This window comes from Castor canadensis, chromosome 11, assembly GCF_047511655.1.
Source record: "Castor canadensis chromosome 11, mCasCan1.hap1v2, whole genome shotgun sequence".
Lineage (NCBI taxonomy): Eukaryota > Metazoa > Chordata > Mammalia > Rodentia > Castoridae > Castor > Castor canadensis.
The window spans coordinates 16,276,654-16,297,459 of record NC_133396.1 but is presented as its reverse complement, the minus strand read 5'-3'; the positions used below and the strand labels follow the sequence as shown (position 1 = coordinate 16,297,459).

At 36.6% G+C, this 20,806-nt stretch overlaps 1 protein-coding gene across 8 annotated transcripts in view; it reads right to left on the bottom strand.

Annotated features, from left to right (window-relative positions):
• The window catches only part of Helz (helicase with zinc finger), a 149,496-nt gene that overhangs the window by 85,406 nt on the left and 43,284 nt on the right, over positions 1-20,806 (bottom strand). For all 8 annotated transcript variants that reach the window (XM_074045481.1, XM_074045483.1, XM_074045479.1 and 5 more), the window contains 4 exons: positions 12,037-12,304; positions 6,531-6,864; positions 5,238-5,368; positions 201-380 (listed from right to left, as the gene is read on the bottom strand). In XM_074045481.1, coding sequence (XP_073901582.1) covers positions 201-380; positions 5,238-5,368; positions 6,531-6,864; positions 12,037-12,304 — 913 coding nt within the window. The remainder of the gene's footprint in view (positions 1-200; positions 381-5,237; positions 5,369-6,530; positions 6,865-12,036; positions 12,305-20,806) is intronic.

The following is a 20,806-nucleotide window of genomic DNA, read 5'->3' as shown; positions in this document are numbered from 1 at the left end:
TATTGCTACTTAAACACTATCATTGTCAATTTTTAAAAAACAGTATCTTATAAGCAAATTCAAGTTTTATTGCTTCAGGATTTGGCTTTTTCACTTCATTAATTTGTAAGAGCTGGATAAAAATTGTCTCACAGGCCCTCATTTTGCACTTAAAACAGAACAGAAGTAATGAAAACATGAGCACACATCCACCCCCTCACCTAGTCTCCTGCTGCTGCAGTATGTGCTTGACAGCCTGAGCAAGAGTGAAGGTCTTGCCTGTCCCATAAGGCCCAATGATAAGGACAGGCGGCAGCTGGATGGAAAGTGGGGTAGTAATGGCCAGGACAGCTTCTTTCTGCTTCGCATTTAGCCGAGGATCTAACTGCTCATCCCATTGCCTGGGTAAATAAAAATGTGAGTTATTTTAAACATAGCCATCTTAATTGTGATCAGAACATGACATACAAGTATCCTGAATTTTACTGAGCTATTAAATTTACTGAAATAATATAGTATCTCTAACAACTAATGTTTATTCTAAAATCACCTTTTAGGAAATTACTATAGAATCACTCTAGGACCTTTTACCATATGAATCAAAACTGACAACTCACTGGCAACTAATCTGAAGCAATCAAATGCTTCTAGTCTAATTGCTGCCAAGTTCATAAGTAGTAACTGCACTGTTTCAAAAATGCAATTTTTTCCCTCTGTTACATGAAAACATCAGAAAACCTTTTTTCTGATAATAAGGAAGTAGTTGTGTCTTTGCACAGCAAATAAAATGCAAAGGGGAAACTAACTGAATTTCAAATTCTAATCACTGGAACGTTTTAAATAAGGGAAAAAGAAACATAATTTTTAAAAAAAAAAAAGGAACCAAAAGCCAAATAATATGAACCATTTCCTAACATGTTCCCACACACACACACAAATCATACACATATATCCTACTTTTAAGGATTCAGAACACCTGTCACAGTAGCACAGCTGGCTACTATATTGAGATCTGTCATACAAGTGTCTCTTCTATGACTTGCTTAAACTTCTAAAATTTAAATGGACTGCAGACACTGAAACAGATAAAACTAAGTGGAAAATGAACAGCAATCTTTCTCAACAATGAAAATACTAAATACTAAATATTGCATCAACCATGGTAAAAATGATAAGGACATGAACCAAAATAGGAAAGTGTGTATAGAGACTCTTAGAAAATTTGCCAAGTGCCTACAGAATAACCCTAAAATAGAAGAACAGGTTTTAGACAAGAAAATTCCCTATGAGACAGAGATCAGGAGGACCAAGGTTCAAGGCCAGCCCAGGCAAAAAATTAGCAAGACCCTATCCCAACAAAAAAGCTGGGCATGGTGGCTTACACCTGTAATTACAGCTACATAGAAAGATCCTGGCCCAAAACAAGCCCCACGTAAAAATGTGAGGCTCTACTTGAAAAATAAGTAAAGCAAAAAAGGGCTGGGGACATGGCTCTAGTAGTAGAGCACCTGCCTAGCAAACTCAAGGCCTCCAGTTCAAACCCCAGTACCACCAAAAACAGAAAACACAAAGGGAAAGGAAACCAACATGCTCTACTGGCAAAGAAGAAAGGGAGACCTCGTTCCTTGATGGCACTGCTGTAGCAACCCTGGGCCACGGATATCTGGGCTTATACCTCAACTGGATTCAGCAGGGTAGTTCAGAAAACCGTTACTTGCATCCCTACCTGACCACTATGATTCTTTAAAACCTGCCTCCGTAGTTCCTTTATCTGTACATGGAAGTAATGATACTTGCATCAGATGATTATAAAAATCAAATGAAATAATACATGCATATATCTATATAAACTAAAACATTCACTTAAAGCTGTTTTGGAAAAGTGAGTGATAGAAGTTCAATTAATTTTAGTTTGTTTCTATATTTTCTGAAAGACTGGAAAAAGGAGGTATTGCTTGACTAACACACATCTTTAAAAACAAAACTTAAAAACACATTCTAATCTTTTAAATGACTTTGATGAATTTAAGAATGAGATAGATAAAAGACTATATACAAATCTAAGAGATTAATGACAAACTTACAGGTGTAATTCTGAAATATGTCAATATCTCTTTATTTATGCAACCCATTCTGCTTATCAATTGTTTCAGTGTAAATAAGTGCTTCAGAGCAGATCAGAAACTTTATCAATGTCAGTCATCTCTGTAATTTCTGGCAATGAATAATGAATATGTAAAGAAAGCCAATGATTAAAACAAATTGTATTTATCATACCACCATTAATAAAGCAAAGAAGATTTACAGTAGAGATGATATAAATCATCTTTGATTTTTACAATTTAAAACAATATAAAGTCTCTCCAAGTTTATTCTGAATAAAACAAAATTTCTTTTTATTCCTAGAACCAAATTAATTCCATCCTTCCTTGCACTGTCCTACTGCACTGCCCTGGCCTGCTGCGCTGTGGTAATTAATTTAAAGACTGCATAATCATCAAGATTAGTTTCTCCACCTGATTTCTCTCTCCACAGCACATTATTCCAGAAAACATTCTGAATGACTAATTGTCCCTCAGTATATTCCTAGATCCAGAACCTTCCAATTACTTTACTACTTTTTTTTTTTTTTTTGGGCTTGGGGTAGGGTGAGAAGTGCGGAATGGGACTGGGATTTGAACTCTTCACACTTGCAAAGCAGGCTACCACTCGAGCCACACCTCCAGTCCATTTTGCTCTGGTTATTTTGGAGATGGAGTCTCACAAACTATTTACCTGGGCTGGCCTCATACTACAATCCTCCCAAGCTCAGCCTCTCAAATAGCCAGGATTGCAGGCATGAGCCACCCGTGCCAGTTCCAGTTACTACTTACATCACAGCCTTTCCTGTTTGAAAGTTTTCTGATGCTTAACATTTACTTACTTTTGTAGTTAACACAGTCAGTAGGATTTGAGTACATTATACAATTTTCAGAAGTGAGCACATCAAGTAAAATTACCAAAAAGTTTACTGGTGTGACCTCACATTTGAAACCTATTTTTTTTCTGTAAACTTGAAATTCCTATTAACATAAATGTGTTGAGGGGGAACAATGTATACACATGAGAGTAAATGTAAAAATGGTAAAATAAAATTTTTTTTAATGTGTCAAATATTAATCATGTGCAAGACCCAACTGGTGTTCAAAATAAATGAAACATGGCATCTTACTTTACAAAGCTCAGTCTAGAGAGAAAAGTAGAAACATACAAAACTGAGGATTGGAGACATGGTTCAAGTACTAGGATACCTTTCCCCCTGCAGAATGAGGTCCTGAATTTAACCCCAGTACCGCAGAAAAATGAAAAAACAAAAAGAAATACACAAAACTGACTGACAGAAATCAACTGGAGAGAAAATGTGCTTAAAAGCCTAGCAAATGGCAGGAACTCTGAATATTTGTTGAAACAATGAAAGTGAAGAGTCAGGCTCATCTACTTGAAGACAGCACTTGCGCCAGACAAAACAGTGAAGGATGGGGAGATCTTCAACAGGCTAATACTGGACAAAGACTCTTTCAGAGAAGAAATCACGTGAAGAGAAGGAGGGAGGGCTGGGGGGAGAGGGACATAGAACAGTGGCACAGGTTATACAGTTGTGGTTCTGCAAAATGACAAAGATCTGGAAATTGCACAACATGAATATATTTAACACGAGTGGACTATACACTTGAAAAGGTTAAGATGGTAAATTTTGTGTTATGTAGATTTTACCATCATTTTTAAGAAGGAACAAAAATGATAAGGAAGCAAAAAAGTATGAGGAAAATCAAATAAACTTCAAGGCAATTCAAAATAGCTAGAGCAGGGGGGCTTAAGAGGGACGAAAGCAGTCTCAAGCAGAAAACAGCAAAAGGACTCTGAAAAGATGCTGATGGAAGGCACAATCAATGAGACCAAGTGACAAGAGCTTTGTATTAGGCTCGGACTCTATCAACAGAGCACAGATTTGTGAGCACTGAACTGACATGATTATTTTAGAAAACTACTGTACAAGAAATATGTGAGTCGGACCAAACAACAGGGACACAGATGAAGGACAGGAGACCAACATAAACATTACAGAAATAATCCAGGCTGAAAGTAAGGACTGGCATGCGAATAAAAAGAAAAGAATAGACACAGAGAGGCTGAGATGTCCCTGGATTTTTACAATTAGGAAACCACTGGTTACTTTCAGGAGCATGAGCAAGTGGAAAACAGAGATCATAGTAGAGAGGAATACTGGAAACATGCAGAACTCTCCCTCTCAAGAATCTTGGTAGCAAGGAAAAGAAGGGGGATACAGAAGTAAGGGAAACAAAAAACACAGGAGAGGAAAACTTAGGGTATTGTGTTATAAGGTATATTGTTATTTTGTTCTGCTTTTTAGGACCAGAAGAAATGAGATTATTGAGGGAACTAACATGTGCCACTTCAAGGCCTGGGCACATACATAAAAATGCTCCATGTGGTCCTGGTCCTTTGTGCTCTATCTCCCCCTATCAACACCTAGGATGACTTGGGAAACCATTTATTGAAGATGCCAGGGCCTCCATCAGCATGGAACAGAGCCAACTTACCAAGGCTAGATTGACACAAAAGTAATAAAAACTTTACTGCATAGAACCACTGATATTTTGTTTTTTTTCTCAAAGGTGGAGTGAGCTGAGAAAGGCAGGGCTGATAGAGGACAATAGCCAGTAAAGAGGATGAAAAGAAATGTCCAGTCACACAGTTCTCACTGAGCTCTACTCTTTAAGACAAACAAGAAGTATCTTACTTAATTGCATGTAGAGAGGTGCCCAACACTTTAACCAGAACAGTATTTATACAACCATTAACGTCATAGCAGTTTCTGAGGATCTTCTATCGTACTTTCTCTGAAAGTACTAAATCACAGTATCATCCACATTCCAAAATTACTTTAAATTAACTACTTGAACCAACTCAGAAGAGCCTTTAATTTTCCCATTCAACCTCTATTCAGAAATATCCCTAAACTGCTTGGCATCCAATCAAATTAAGGCTGTGAAGAAAAGCAAAACAACTTCATGTAGACTGTGAGGGAAAGTGAAGCAAACAGATGAACTTCTACCATTTCATTCTAAAGATATCTTCCATTCTTCTTTCTTAACTACTAAACTGTCTCCTGAGGGACACAGGCGACCTTTCTTTAAAAAGTATGCTCCAGCTGACACAGACATTCATCTTAATACTAATACCCTTCCTTTCTGTACCTGTTGGGACTCCAAGGTATGGTGGGAGTCATACTGATGTCTGGAAACAAAACACCATTGTCCTTGATCCTGTCTAGTGCATAATGCATTTCACAGAGGGGTAATCGATTTAATTGAAACTGAAGTTCAACCTGAAATACAAGTGAAAAACTCATTTTTTAAAATGAATTTTTAAAAAGTCTTTAAGCAAACATCAGCACTGGCAGTGTACTAGAATACTCTGTGGAGACAACAGTTTGGAGGGACAAGCTCAGAGATGCTTTTGAAGCATTACCTTATTCTAACAATTATTACTGTGGAAAGTATTCACCTTGTTTATTTAGTACCAGGTACTATAATAAGCATTTTAATGGATGATCTCACTTAATAACACTAACAGTATATATACTATTATTAACCTCAGTGTACATATTAAGGAACTCAGGTATTTATAAATTACATAATCTCTAGATAAAGGTTATCTGATTCCCCATACCGATGAATATATTTGCTAAAATCAGTAGAAAATCTGTGAAATATGCATTGAATTATAACCAGCCATATCACACTGTACAGATTTACTATGAACAAGTAATATTCATCAAGTTTTGTGTTTAAAAAGAAAAAAAGGTTAGCCTTCCAGTTAAATATGGCAGACTGAACATCAGATTCACCTGAAAACCTATAAAGACAAAGAGAACAGAACCAGTCCCAACTGCAGATGAGAAATGCCCCAAGATATGGCTGAAAATAGTTTTTTATCTCTTCTTCCATTGAGTATTAAAAACTCTAGTCAGGAAGCTCAACCTTGCATTAAACTACAATATTCTAGACATTACTTAAATTAAAAAGAATCCATAATGACACACACTTGCAATCCTAGGCACTCGGAGGCTGAAGCAAGAGGATCACAAGTTTAAGGCCAGCTTGGGCTCAGTAGTAAGACCCTGTCCCTTGTCTCAAAAAAACAAAACAAAACAAGAATTCTCATCTGGGCACTGGGCTCATGCCTGTAATCTTAGCTACTCAGGAGGCAGAGATCAGGAGGATTACAGTTCAAAGCCAGCCCCAGGCAAATAGCTCACAAGACCCTATCTCAAAAAAAATCCATCACAAAAAATGGCTGGTGAAGTGACTCAAGGTGTAGGCCCTGAGTTCAAACCCTAGTACCACCAAAAAAAAAAAAATTCCCAACAACCCATCAGTAAAAGACTTCAAAGTCAACTGCACTTCTGTTTAAGGTAGCAGAAGAAAACCCAAACCAGAAGAAGGGACTTGAGACATTCGTAGTTTAGGTTTTACCTTCAGACATACCTGTGTGTCACAGTCAGGCCGAAGATTAAGCTCTTCACAGCATTCCCTGGATATCCTTAAAAATATATATTCTTTTGTTTTTTCTTCAATAGTAGCTTCATAAACCTTCTCTTTGGTTCCCTGGGTCTGTACTAGCTTTTCTTTAGGGACTGGTAATAAATAAACAGCATTGACTTTGGTCATCACCAGTCGTCCAGCCAAAGTATCTTCAGAAAGTGTTTCAGTAAGCTTGAAACGACCAAAAAGTTGCCCATTCTGGGCATACTTTGCACCCCCAGAAACTCCAGTGAGCATGAAGCTTGCTAGAATCTGCAATTGCACTTTAAGGTTGAACCTAAATCAGAAGTAGAAAACTAGTTTAAACACTTCATATCAAAACCATAAAAATTAAAGAGTAAAACAAGTCAAATATGAACATACCAAAAATTAAACCTTCACATCAGTTCCACTCCACTCAGCTAAAAACGGTATATTCTCTTTCTTCCTTTAGTCCAAGTTGTAAAGAACAAAACCTTCTTTTAAAGTGACTTAGCACCCAAGCAAGTTACAAAAAGATATAAACTTAATTGTGATGAATAAATTATGCATATTCAAAAATGTGTGAGTACTGAAAATGAAACTAAAGGTCACTTTACTAAAATGAAATGTTAGGCAGTAATTAATCTAAAGCCTGTTTGAAGATACCATTGAGACAAGTGAGACTTTAAATCACCTGGAACCTGCAGCAAAGGCACTGTAATAGAGCTGCAAGGGACTATCAGCTGACTGCTTCCCAGGCAGATCCTATCAAAAGATTCTTACCATAAAATTTCTCTTTTCGTAATGTTAATAACAACCAGAATTTTTTTTTTTTTTTGCATAACTGAGGACTGAACCTAAGGCCTCACACTCTACCACTTGAGCTGTACCCTTAGCCCCCCAGAATATATTTTTATTCACTGCTACAAGGAGGCAGACTTCAGGTAGGACTTGCAGAAAAAGAAGTCAAAGCCTATCTTACTAAACTTTCATTGGGGCACTTTCTCACACTTCCATGTGTATATGTGAGTATGATGCATAGAAGTGTCAAAGTAGCACAGATAATCAAGGCTAATTAATGCAGTCAAGAAATATGGTGAGAAAGACTGTAACTGACACTTTTCCTTTGCCATTCTGAAATAGTACTGGCAATGTAATAAGAAGGAAGGGAAACGGTTTTTACTTTTTCTTATGAGGCTTAAAAAAATTGAATGAAAAAATTAGATTGTTTAAAATATTATACATTCCACCATGGAAAAGGGTACATCTTAATGCTATTACTGAATTGTTTTCTTTTCAATTTTCTTTTGTACACATGACATCAAGAATGTCCCATTGAACCTTAAGGCGGGGAAAAAAAACACTTTTTAAAAATACTCTTAAGTTTTAGCCAGACACAGTGACACTAAAATCTGCAGTGAGTAAACTAGAAACTATCACTATTAACACTCACTAAATTCTGTCAACTGAATTAACTTGAATTTCTGCAGTAATCTCATTTTTCTAGGTACCATATTTTCATTTCAACCACTTACATTATTTATTCCCTGACAAAATCTGGAAATCTTATAATATTATTCCTCAAACTCTTAGGCAATATATTAAAGTGTTACTGTTACATATACTTAACAACCTGTCATCCCAAAACACTTGATCAAAAGGTAGTAGACACACAAAAAAAAAATTAATTCCAAAGTTAGGCACAGTGGCTCACAGCTGTAATCCTCGCTATTCCGGAGGTAGAAATCAAGAGGATTGCAGTTCGAGGCCAGGCCAGCCCAGGCAAAGTAGTTCAAAAGGCCCCCCTCAACCAGTAGGTAGTCATGATGGTGTGTGCCTGTTGTCCGAGATACACTGGAGGCGGAGATCAGGAGAAATGCAGTTCCAGGCCAGCCTGAGCAAAAAAGTTCATGAGCCCCCATCTCAACAGAAAAGGCTGGGGAGAGTAGTTGGTGGTACCTGTCATCTCAGCTACGGTGGAAAGTGTAAAGAGGAAGATGGTGATCCAGACTGGCCCAGGAAAAAAGCAAAACTCTATTACAAAAATAATACACAAAAAGGGTTAGCAGTATAGCTCAAGCAGTAGAGTGCCTAACTCGCAAGGGTAAAGCCCTGAGTTCAACCCCAGTACAGCCAAAAAGCAAAAAGAAGAAAAAACCAACTAATCTCACTATTTTAGAGCAGCAGCAAGAGATTCTGTGACATTTACTTCTCTTATAACAAAACCTGCAGTAGAGGCAATAAAAAATAAAAATCCTAAGAATCACAGGTTTTCCTCAGATTTACCATATGATCAAGACACAGACATTACAGACTTCCTACTAGGAGTTACAGATACTGTTACTTAATTTTTCTAAAAGATTGAGAGACTAAAACTAAATTTCATTATCTCTCATAGGTATTAAGATAGGCTTTCTGAAATTTAGTAACTCAGAAATACCTAAAATACACAGTATACCTTATAATTAACAAATAAATTTCTTTCTATCGTTACATGTCACATTTGGAAATCAACCTTTAAGGTTACAGAATTCCTAACCTTTCAGGTTATGGTTGAGTAACAGACAACCAAATTTTCAAAATATTTAAAACCATACTTGTAGCTAATAAGAAACATAGCTCTATTAACCCTAGCAATAATCAGAATATATCTCTTAAGTTATACTTTAACTTTTAAAAATGTCAAAGCTACATAGTGAAATCTACTTCATGAGCTTTCTACCTTATGAATAACAAAAATCAATCAAAGTAGTAAGATAATCCCCAGACCTACTGAAGCAGAGAGAGGACTGAGGTGACCAATAAAAACTGCACCATCTTCATGAAGAAATGTGCAGCTCCCCCTGGGCAGGTCATGTCAGAAACTAGTACTGAGAAGCATGCACAGCGACCCAATTAAGCATGCCACCACAGTTTAATGGTTTCAATAGCTGCAGCTAAAGTCAATTTCCTTAGAAAACGTATCTCTTAGAATTAAAAATTTTCACTTTAAGGTAGATTCATTGAATGCATGTATATTAACAGATGGCCAAGGAAAAGCTTAAAAAATAACCTTAAATGAACTCAGAAGCTTTCTCTAAAATTTAAGTGAAATAAAATACATCATCCTTAATAACTACACATCTCACACAAAATCTTAATTTCTAGACTAAAATTTAAAATATCCTCTCTAAAAAAGAAAATATATTCTATTACTAAACTCAGGCTCAATCCCAAATATATTTTGTCTAATCTTAAAGCAAACACTATCCCTTGAGATCATTTTGAGCAAAATAAGCATGGTGGTGCATCCTTATAATCCCAGTGCTGAGAAAATCACTTGCGTTCAGGAGGTTAAGACCAGCCTGGGCATCACAGCAAGGCTCCATTTCAATAATAAATAAGGACTGGCAGAGTAGCTCAAGTGGCAGAGTGCCTGTCTCGAGGGAGGAAAGAAGGGAAAGAAAAAAAATACGCACACACAAAATCGGAATGGCAGTGGGTGAGGTTTTGTAATGGGCCCATCTTCACAACTAGTAAAAATTCAGTAGTTTTACTCCATCACATGGCTACATCCTAATTGACTTCACTACTCTTTGGAAGACATCTGTATGTAGACATCTTTATCTTCGTCTCCGAATTTCTCTTCAGGATGACTATCCTATAGAACCACTACACCACAAGGTTCAAAGTTTCTAAAAATCTTTAATACAAACTGCCAAATACCCGTCCAGAAATATACCAACACAATCCATCACCATTGCTCACATCATACTGCTGACATTTCAAACCCACTGGCCTTGGTATGAAAGCCTTGTAAGGTGCTCTTAGTGTGAACTTTCCATCACTTAGCTTCAGGTTTGGGGGGCTTTGTTTTGTTTTTTTTGTGACAGTATTGGGGTTTGAACTCAGAATCTTACCCTTGCCTACCACTGTCTACCCACTTGATCTATGCTTGAAGCCCATTTTGCTTCATTTTTCAGGTAAGGTCTCAGTTTTGTTTTGTTTTGTTTTTTTGCCCAAACTGACCTGAACCACAATCCTACCTATGAATTCAGCATAGCTGACATTACAGTTGTAGACCACCACAATGATTTCTAATTTTTTTGTCTCAAACTGCAATCTTCCTGATCTCTGCTTCCCACATAGCTGAGATTACAGGCGTGAGCCACCATTCCTGACCTGTACAACTTCTTTTTTTAAATGTTTAAAGACTATTTCTACAAGGAAATTACATTGTGAAAATTTCACAGATGTATACAGTATACCTTGAACAAGTTCACCCCCTCCATTATATTCCTATAGTCCCTCTCCTGCTGCCTTTTCAAAGAGTATTTGGTGGGTTTCATCATGCTATCTTCACAAACATACATATAATATACCTCAAATCTCTTCACCTTCTAGTACCCTTTTGTCACTCTCCCTCCACTAATCCCCCACACACACCCATAGCCCCCCTTTTACATTCAACATTCATGTCCTGTTTTCATTATGATTATTTTAGACCTAGATTCCATGTGAAAAAAGACATGTGAAATTTGACTTTTTGAGCTTGGCTTATTTTGCTCAAATGAGCTCAAGGAATAGAGTATTTGTTTTGCAAGCTGAAGATCTGAATTCAAACCCCAGTGCCACAAAAAAAAAAAAATTTCATTAGAACAGTCTATAGACACAATTAATAAATGGTGTGGTGGGAGAGGAATTTGAAGTCAGCCTGGGCCACACAGTAAGACTCTGTCTCAAAATAACAAAAAATAAAATAAGATGTCATAAATGACCCGGGTATAAACATCAAAATATTAGTTTTAAAATAATGAAAAATAAATTATAATGACTGTATATAATAAAATGTCATGAATAGGGTATAAACATCAAAATTATATTAGTTTTAAAATAATGAAAAATACATTATAATGACTGTACATTTTACATGTACTTAATTTGAAATCAGATCTTTTGAAAGGTTAGATCATATTTAACCTATAAACAGAACAGCACGGTATCTGTAAGTTTTCACTTACTTTTTCTTTTCTGAACAAAACCTTAATAAGTACTCACAAGCTATTAATAATATTGATGATAATGTACCCAAACAGCAACATGAAGAAGAAAACTATGTTGGCTGGCTGTACTTAAAAAGTAAAATGCTTGCATAAATGCTCTCATGTCTCACACTGTGGTTCAATTTCAAGGGCCATCTCCATTAATGGTCACCTCGGCACCTCTCCTTCTGTGCTCATCCTCTCAGCAAGCTGCGGAGAGCTGGACCCCTAAGAGAGGCTTAGCAAAGACTGCTGAAAATGAACCACGTACCAAACACGGCTGCCTTGCATTTTATTTAAAGATAAAATACACAGTTTACTGCCTGCCTTCACTTATGCGCACCTCCATTTTAAAAAACAAAAATACCACTCAAAGGGGGAGGAGAAGAGGGAAGACAAGGGGGAGAGAAAAGGGGAGGGGGGGGAAGGGGGAGGGAAGGGGAGGGGAATATTCTCAAGGAACTCACTTGCTGACTTCTTTATACTGGGCTATCTCCTCGATATAAAGAAGGTCATGCAACCGAGACTGATAGTTGGTCTTGGTCAATGATTTGTCTAAAACAGACTGGGTAAATAGCTGGTCAGCAGAAAGAGGAATTTGGTATCTGATAAGAAGGCTCTTCTCCAAATCAGTAGTTTCATTAGGTTCAAAATCTATAACAGTCTTAGAAGAAGAATCCCACCGCTTAGCTGTGGTTACTAGCTGTTGTTTTGCATGCATCAGGTATTCAAGATCTAAATGGAAATAAAAACAAAACATTTATATAGGAACACATTAAAATTCTCAATATATTATACATCTAGGTAAGAGAATTTCACATACTAGAGCTAAAATTATTAAAAATAAAATAATGCAAAAACTGAGTATTTTCCCCTATCAGAAATATTTTTTAACATTTTAATGAAATAATGCTATTAGAAATCCACGTAAAAGAACATCTTTCTTTCTTTCTTTCTTTTTGGCAGTCCTGGGGGTTGAACTCAGGAATTTGTACTTGCTAGGCAGGTACTCTACCACTTGGACCACGCCCCCAGCTCAAGAGCATCTTTTTATACATCAGGAAGGACATACCACAAATGGTTATTAACTTTTTCAATGCAGATTAACATTTAGAATTTAACTCTTCAGTCAAGACAAATCTGATCTGTAGGAAGAGCTAACAAATTCCTCAGAAGATAAATTTGACAAGGTGAAAATAATCACTTCTGCTACCAATACCTGCCCCATAAAGAACAAAAAGATTAAAAAAACTGAAACATTAAATCATTTCCCAATGATTAAGAATAGTGAAACTATCTGTAAGTCAGCTCACTACAACAACAATCTTTACATGTCATACACATGTACGACACTGCAGATTCCTCATCAAAATGTGATAGGATGCTATTTGAATGTCACTTCTAAAAACTCCAGCTAGACTCAATAAACATGTATAGTAAACAGGGCACAATGCCAAAATTGGGTAACTGAAAAAATGCAGCATATAACCCGCATAGGAGAGCCACTGGAACAGACTCAGAGTGTGACAACCCCACTTTCAACCTATAGTATATGCTACTTTCTACTGGGTACACCTATGAAAATGAAACCCAACCAAAAGGAAAAAAGGACTCAAATGACTCATTAGGCCAAGATCCAGTTTTAATAAAAATATAATTCTTATAATTTAATATTGTAATTGGAAAGATGTTTCACTGTTCAGGTTAAAATCTGAAGAAGTAGTAAAAAGTTAAGACAAAGAAGATCAAGTCTCCAAAGTACAAAGACAAGTTACCCTGATCTGTCTTTTAAATGAGAATATATGCATAATTGGTGTATCTTGCTTAGCAAGTGATTTTCCAAAATTTGTTTGTTTATTTTCTGTGCTGGGGATTGTACCTAGGGCCTAGCACTAGATAAGCACTCTATCATTGAGCTACACCCCATCCTTGATTTTGTAATTTTTAAATGTTACATACACATTGTAAACATATTAAGTACAGTCATCCACCAAGAGAAATCCCTCTATAATAACAAATATCCTCATAGCTTAATAAAAATAAAATCTAAAAGTACAGGTCCTAATTTCTAACCTTTGCTCCTTCAAAAGGTATTTTTCCATGTTAGTTTACTTCTCAAACAGTAACACGAACCTAAATATTGCTATGTAAAGATGATCTGCTCATTAAAAACGCACAGTATAAAAACACTCTGGGGGCTGAGGAAGAGGTGTTTGCCTAGCATGCACCAGGCTTATCCCTAGCACTCCAACAAAACAAAAAATAGACAAAAATACTCTACACTGATAGTCGGTTTCTGTAGTAGCCTCACAGTCAGAAGTTTCCTAAAGTAAACTAATCCCATCTTCCTGAATCACTCTAATATTGAGTCCTATCTATTCACTCATTACAGCATAGCTGAAAAAAGTATTTAAATTATACAAATGGCAACACTCCTGACATAGATCCTCGTTATCATCAAAATAGAAAGGTATATACAATTCAAAAGTCAAAAAGAGAAATAGCAATAATACAGCAACAAACCAAATAACTAGCTTTAAAAAACAAAAAAAAGTCAGACACCAGTGGCTCACACCTGTAATGCTAGCTACTTGGGAAGCTGAGATCAGGAGGATGGAGGATTCAGGCCAGCCTGGGTAAAAACTTCATGAGACCCCTTCTCCAAATAACCAGAACAAAATGGACTGGATGTGTGCCTTAAGCAGTAGAGTACCTGCTTTGCAAGTGTGAACCCCTGAGTTCAAAAACCAGTCTCATTGCCTGTAGTCCTCGCCACTCAGGAGGCAGAGATTAGGAGGACTGCGGTTTGATAGTTCATGAGACCCTATCTCGAAAAACCCATCACAAAAAAAAAAAAAAAAAAAAGACTGGTGGAGTGGTTCAAGAAATAAGCCCTCAGTTCAGTCAAGCCCTACTAACTGAAAAAAAAGTCAAAAAAAAGTAAATAAACAAACTGCAGAATATCAGAGAATGTATTTAGTATGTAGTAGAAGGGTACCTAACTACTGTTTGGGGGTAGGAAATTTTTATTTCTTAATTATGCTTTAAATTTTGTTTTATATAAATTAATTCACATTATGCTTAAACTAATACTATGTTCACAGACTTTAAAGTTACCAGTTATTCCAAACATTTAAGTACTTGGGGCAACAAACCTAAACCAGTAGAGTTCTTGTTTATTTTTTGGCAAGGCAAACACTCTACCATTTGAGCTATGCCTGGCCCTGGCAGAGCTTTTTGAAAAAGCCTTTTTTGTCGCTGTATTGTTTCTTGAGACAGGATATTATTATGGCCTCAAATGTGTAATATAACCAAGCTGACCTGAAGCTTGAGCTCCTCCTGCCTCTGCCTCCCAAGTGCTAGGGTTACAGGCATACACTCCCACATGCAGATCTAAAAAAGCTTTTTGTATGACCTATTTAATATGTAAACCAAACTCCATAGAAAATAGAACTTTTCTACTCTGCACTAGAAGTATTCGGACTTTTTGGGAAAAGTGGAATGAGCAATTTTTTCTCATCTATTCCCATTCTAATTTTAGGGAACTTTTTTTAAAAAGTGTCTTGTGCAGCTAGCACAATTTTAAATCAGTTCTCGAAAAATGCTAAATTTGATCATCCCAATTACTTATTTTTTAATGATACAATGTAGGAAGCTGGGAGAAAGAAGAATCTTGAAAAAAATCCAAGTATGCCAGCATCAAAAAGTCGTACCCGTAAATGGCCAGCGACTACTAATGATACGCTTTGCAAAATCTATTTCTCTTGCCTTATCTCATATGAACCTGAGTCACACTTCTGCCTCCATTCCTCTGATTTGTAAGAAGAAATGTATTAAGTCCGTGTGATGACCCACACAACTTAAAAGTACTTAAAGGTCACTAGGTCTTATCAGTCCCTCCTTAAACAGAAGGAGGGGAGGGGAGAACTCCCCATGCAAACACTGGTCATGACTTCTACCAGGCACCTGGCTGTCATCCCCAACAATTAACATCTGAACTAGACTCAAACACTGCTCAGGGAAGTCTGAGCCAGTTCATCCTTGGCAGGCACTTTTCTTCAACCTAATTAGGCTGAAATAATATGCACACTGGAAAGATAAAAAGTGAACAAGTGAGACCAGTGAAGCCATTTAAGGAGAACTTAAATTGACTTATCAACCAACTCCTGCATGGATAATCTCAAATCAAACCTGAAGGAAATTATGAACCCATGGAATGTATTGTCCTGACGTAAGCAGATATATTTTGTGAGAAATCCAAGTAATGATAATGAGAATATATCTAATTTTTTTTAAGCTAACATAAATAAGGGAAGGATTGCCACCGTCTATTTTAAACAACTGGCATCACTAGTCTGTCACAAGATGAACTTCCCAATTTCCTACCCCTCTGATGCTCAAAGCAGCAGCTTCTCACTCTAGCCACAAGGTTACTATTCTAATAGAGCATACAAAGGCTTACTTTGTTTTGAAGCATGTTATGCAACCAACTTAAGTATTTTTAACAGAGCTGGAGAGTGGACAAGATAAAGGGGGAAAAAATAGTGTTCTAGGTCCCAGCACAAGGGCTGACTCTTAGGACACATTTGATAAATGGAATTTATTAAAAACAGCTATACTTATTTTGTAATAGATAATGAGATGAAATATTTCCTAATCCTAAAACGTGACACCACACTTCCTCAGAAAATACTTTGGCCTGTGGAGTTACAACTCAAGACTACCCAAATTAACAATAAAATAAAAGCCCAAAGTAATCCCAAAATGCCACTTCCCCCATTTAACTCAATGTACTTCCTGGCCCCAAACCTGCTACCTGGAAGCAACATCACTGTGTCTTACCTTGCCAGACACTAGTGGTTCACTCTCTTAAAGAGACTAACAAGCCAGAAACTAGCAGTTCATGCCTTCAATGGTAGCTGATTGGGAGGATCAAGGTGTGGAACCAATCAGATCAAGTAATTCACAAGACCCCACCTCTAAAACAACCAGGGCAAAATGAACTAGAGGTGTGGCTCAAGCAGTAGAGCACCTGCACTGCAAGAACAAAGCCCTGAGTTCAAACCTCAGTCCCACTTAAAAAAAAAAAAACTGTGGTAAAGCATATAATGTGATTTGTTTTCTTCCCTTTTTTTTTCTCTTTTGTCTTTTTGGCAGTGCTTACTGGATATTCTAGGAGTTGAGCCATGCCCCCACCATTTTTTTTACTTTTTGCTTTAGTTATTTTTCACATAGGGTCTCATACTTTCTTGCACAGACTGGTGATCTTAGACCAGGATCCTCCTGCCTCCATGTCCTGAGTAGCTAGGATTACACACATGGGCCACCACAATTAGTTTATTTGTTGACATGGTGTATCATCCAGAGATTGGATCCTCCCAGTCTCTGCCTCTCAAATAGCTGGAATTACAGGTGCGAGCCACTGTACACAGCACAGAGTCTGTTTTCTAACCAAGGGGAAAACAAACTTCCTTTTTCCATATACTTTGGAGTCATATCTCCAATTTTAATCCAAAGAAAAAAACTTTAACTCCTAGTGTTTTTTTCTGAACCTCAATCTCACCAACAAGGAAAAAAATCCTGTAAAAAAAAAATGTTAGTCATATATATTTCTTGAACAGTTTGGCAGGGTTACCATATAACAACTAGAAGAAAAAAATCATTCATGATGAGGACTGGATGCTTCAGAGATCATGACAGTAATATAAAAACAACCAATCAATCTATGGAGTTTTTTTACTCAACTCAAATTTAAATTAGCTGAAGAAAGAAAGAAGGGTTTTTACTTCACTACTGAAGAATGAATTAGGAATATACCAGCTGTTCTAACTTGCCTTTGAGTTTCAGTGAGTCCTACACTAATGTAACATAGTTCTAGGTCAAGTTAGTCCAATGGACACTGAGTCTTTAACCAGGAATGAAGGCATACCAGGAATCTGAGAGGAAAAGACAGCAGGCAGCATTTCTTTACCACAGACACTGCCATTCATTTCAGTGGAAAACAGTTTCAGAAACACTTAGCTAACAGGTAGCCCAGCATGGTCCAAATTTATAATTTCATATTTCCATCATTAATTTAAGGACAAAAGCTGGCTTAAATAATAAACAATCACTGGGCGCCAGAGGCTCATGCCTATAATCCTACCTACTCAAGAGGCAGAGATCAGGAGGATCATGGTTCAAAGCCAGCCCAGGCAAACAGTTTGCATGACCCTATCTCAAAAATCCTATCACAAAAAACTGAGCTGGTGGGGTGGCTCAAAGTGAAGGCCCTGAGTTCAAGCCCCAGTACTGCAAAAAAATAAATTAAATAATCAAGTGGAAGAGGCAAGTAACAAAGATATTTCCTGCTCAAATTCCAGTTTCATACCATCATTAAATTTCTTTGTGGGCAAAAATTAAATTATAATTTATAACATAATCAGAAGTATATGCAGTGGGGACTGCATTTGGCTGACTTGAACCTGGAATGACACTTTTGTCCTAATTTAAACCAAGGAAGTTCCCAAGAATGAACTGACAGAGATTGGAGGTCAAGTAACCAGACTATCACATATCACCAATTTAACAAAGTAGTATCTTCCACTCAATTTCTTTGAATACTATTCACACAAGCATTCCAGGAAATGATACAAAATAGGACACTGATGCTTTATATTTTTATATGTTTTATGAAATTCTATGTTTTATGTTTTATATGTTTTTATGTATGTTTCAGAATGTTTTATGAAATTGTAATTGCACATAAACAATTTTTGCTCTCAATATTTTTGCTGACAAGAACTCTGCTCTGATAACCAAAAACACTGACTAGGATAAGACAGAAGCAGGAAATAAGAAGTATGCTATTTATATCCAGCTTTCATTTCTCCAGGCCTCACAAAACCTAACCGAATTCTGTGAGGACTCTACAGACATCACGCAGAAGCAAATACAGACACAAAATAAAAAACTTAGGACTTCACCAAAATGGTAAGATAGTCAGTGACATCAACTTTAAGAGTAGGGAAATTACCAAAGATAAAACTAAAAATTAGCACAACAGTTCAACTGAATAGAGGAATGATCAAAAAAAGTGTACCTAATGTCACTTAGCTTACCTAAATCTAGATTTGTTTTACCTTTTATGTTTGAAATCTTGTATCAGAATAGATTTTATACATTTTATACTGTTCTCTTATGATATTTATTTTTCCTCTGTCTTTGAACCACAAATTTCATAGTATAAAATTATCTTAATGTTTCCAAATTAGTTCAAGAAAATGCTTAATTTTTTTCAATTGTCCATAACATAACTATTTAAAACTAAAAGTCTTATTTAAAGCAAAACTCACAAAGATACCAAACTGCAAAGAGGTCACTATAAAAACATATAGTACCTGTATTATAAAAATAGGGGAAGACATCCTTCTCTGTACCACATCTGAACGAAATATAAAATTATATTTATAAGCTGATTATGTCAGAAACATCAGAAAAAGAGACTTTCTTTGGCAACCTTGTTCAACTCCTATACCGCCTTCTCTTGCCAGTATCTGCAGGTGCTATGGCCTTAATGGCTCAGATCTTTATCTCTTTTTTTGTCCTTCAGTTGGTACCCTAGGCCAAGTCCTCCTTAAAATCTCACTCTTCCTACTTACTTTGTTCTGTGTATAAGCCAGAAATGGTACTAATCATGACTGATGCAAAAGTAGTAACAACTATTTACACAATGCCTAGCATAAATCATATTTTGGGCCCAGCTTATTTCTAGTCCTCACATCATCTAACAAAGATATTACTAAACCCATTTGGTAGATGTTTAAGTACTCTACTTGGAGTCACATAGACAATAAATAGAAAATCAGGACTCAAATGCCATTCTAATTGGCCCTGAATTCTGCTCTTCTTCTTCCACTAGAAAAGTAGCACAAATCTGAGACAAATGAAGTCCACGGGCCCACTCTTCTCCACCCCAGGAAAATGTCCCCAAATCCTCTTCACTGCCACTTTTTCCTATCGTTGTCTGCATCATTTTCTTGTGCTTTTTATTACATTTAACATTTTATATTATTAACTAAATAGGCTTTTATTAACTAGTATGGATTCTTTTTCTTTTTGGTTGCCTCACACTTGCTAGACCAGCATACTACCACTTGAGCCTTGGCAACACAAAATTCTTCTTATGGGAAAATGAGTAATGAGTTACAAACCATTACTCTTAAGAGTGAACTCTTAAGAGTGGCAGTGCAGCAGTGAGGTTATCCAAGGCCTGACTGTTGCTAGTTGAAAACTTTCCCAGAATCCTGCCAAGACTTTAAATGTAGTCGGCACTAAATTTCTGACAGCCTCTACAGACTGAACATAAAAATAAATACATTTTTTTAAAAAACAAAATAAAAGTAAACTTTTAAAATACAACCCACTTTATAAGCCAAGAACATCCTTTCACCACTGTATTTGAGAACAGGGGTACATGATGGTCTCTCCTTATAACTGAAAAAGTGTACTTCTTAGTAGTCCTAAGTTCTGATCCCTAAAAGCAACTTACTAATACAGAAGAAAACAAACTAGCATTCAAGATCTCTACTGTATCTGGAAATCAAGTTTCAGCAGAACCCAGTCCCATTCATTCGTTTGTATCGTGCTATGGATGCTCTCTCATGACAGTTGAGACAAACTCTCTGCTCTGGGACACCTAAAATACTTACTATTTGGCCCTTTATAGAAAGAATTTGCCAAAGCCTAAGCTTTATTTTTACCTTATCAACTACTTTATCTAGCTAGCTAAAGAAACTAGCTTACTGATTGCAAAGAATACTGACAAAATGACAAAACATCAAAGTGAGTGGGAAGTAAGGGTTAAGCGAAGTCTGGATGACATTAGCACACATTAAGAAACTATCACTGAATTGTGAAATTTAGGCATGAATTGTTGCTTTAATAAAGGCTGGGTATATAATGTACAGCTGTAATTTCAGCACAGGAGGCAGTGGCAGGAAGATTGGGAGTTCAAGGTCAGCTTGGGCTACACAGTGAGGCCCTGACTCAAAAAAAAAAAAAAAAAAAAGTTGCTTCAATCTCACCTAGCAGGTGAATAAAAGAAAGATACTGAACAATTCTACCTGTTCACCATTTCCAAATAATAAAATCCTAGCATTTGCTCATGAAAAGAACGTTTCCTAGGTTTTCGTCAAAGGGACAGCGTGGTACATAGTGAAAAACATCTTCCATATTATGGTTCTATAAAGTTAATAT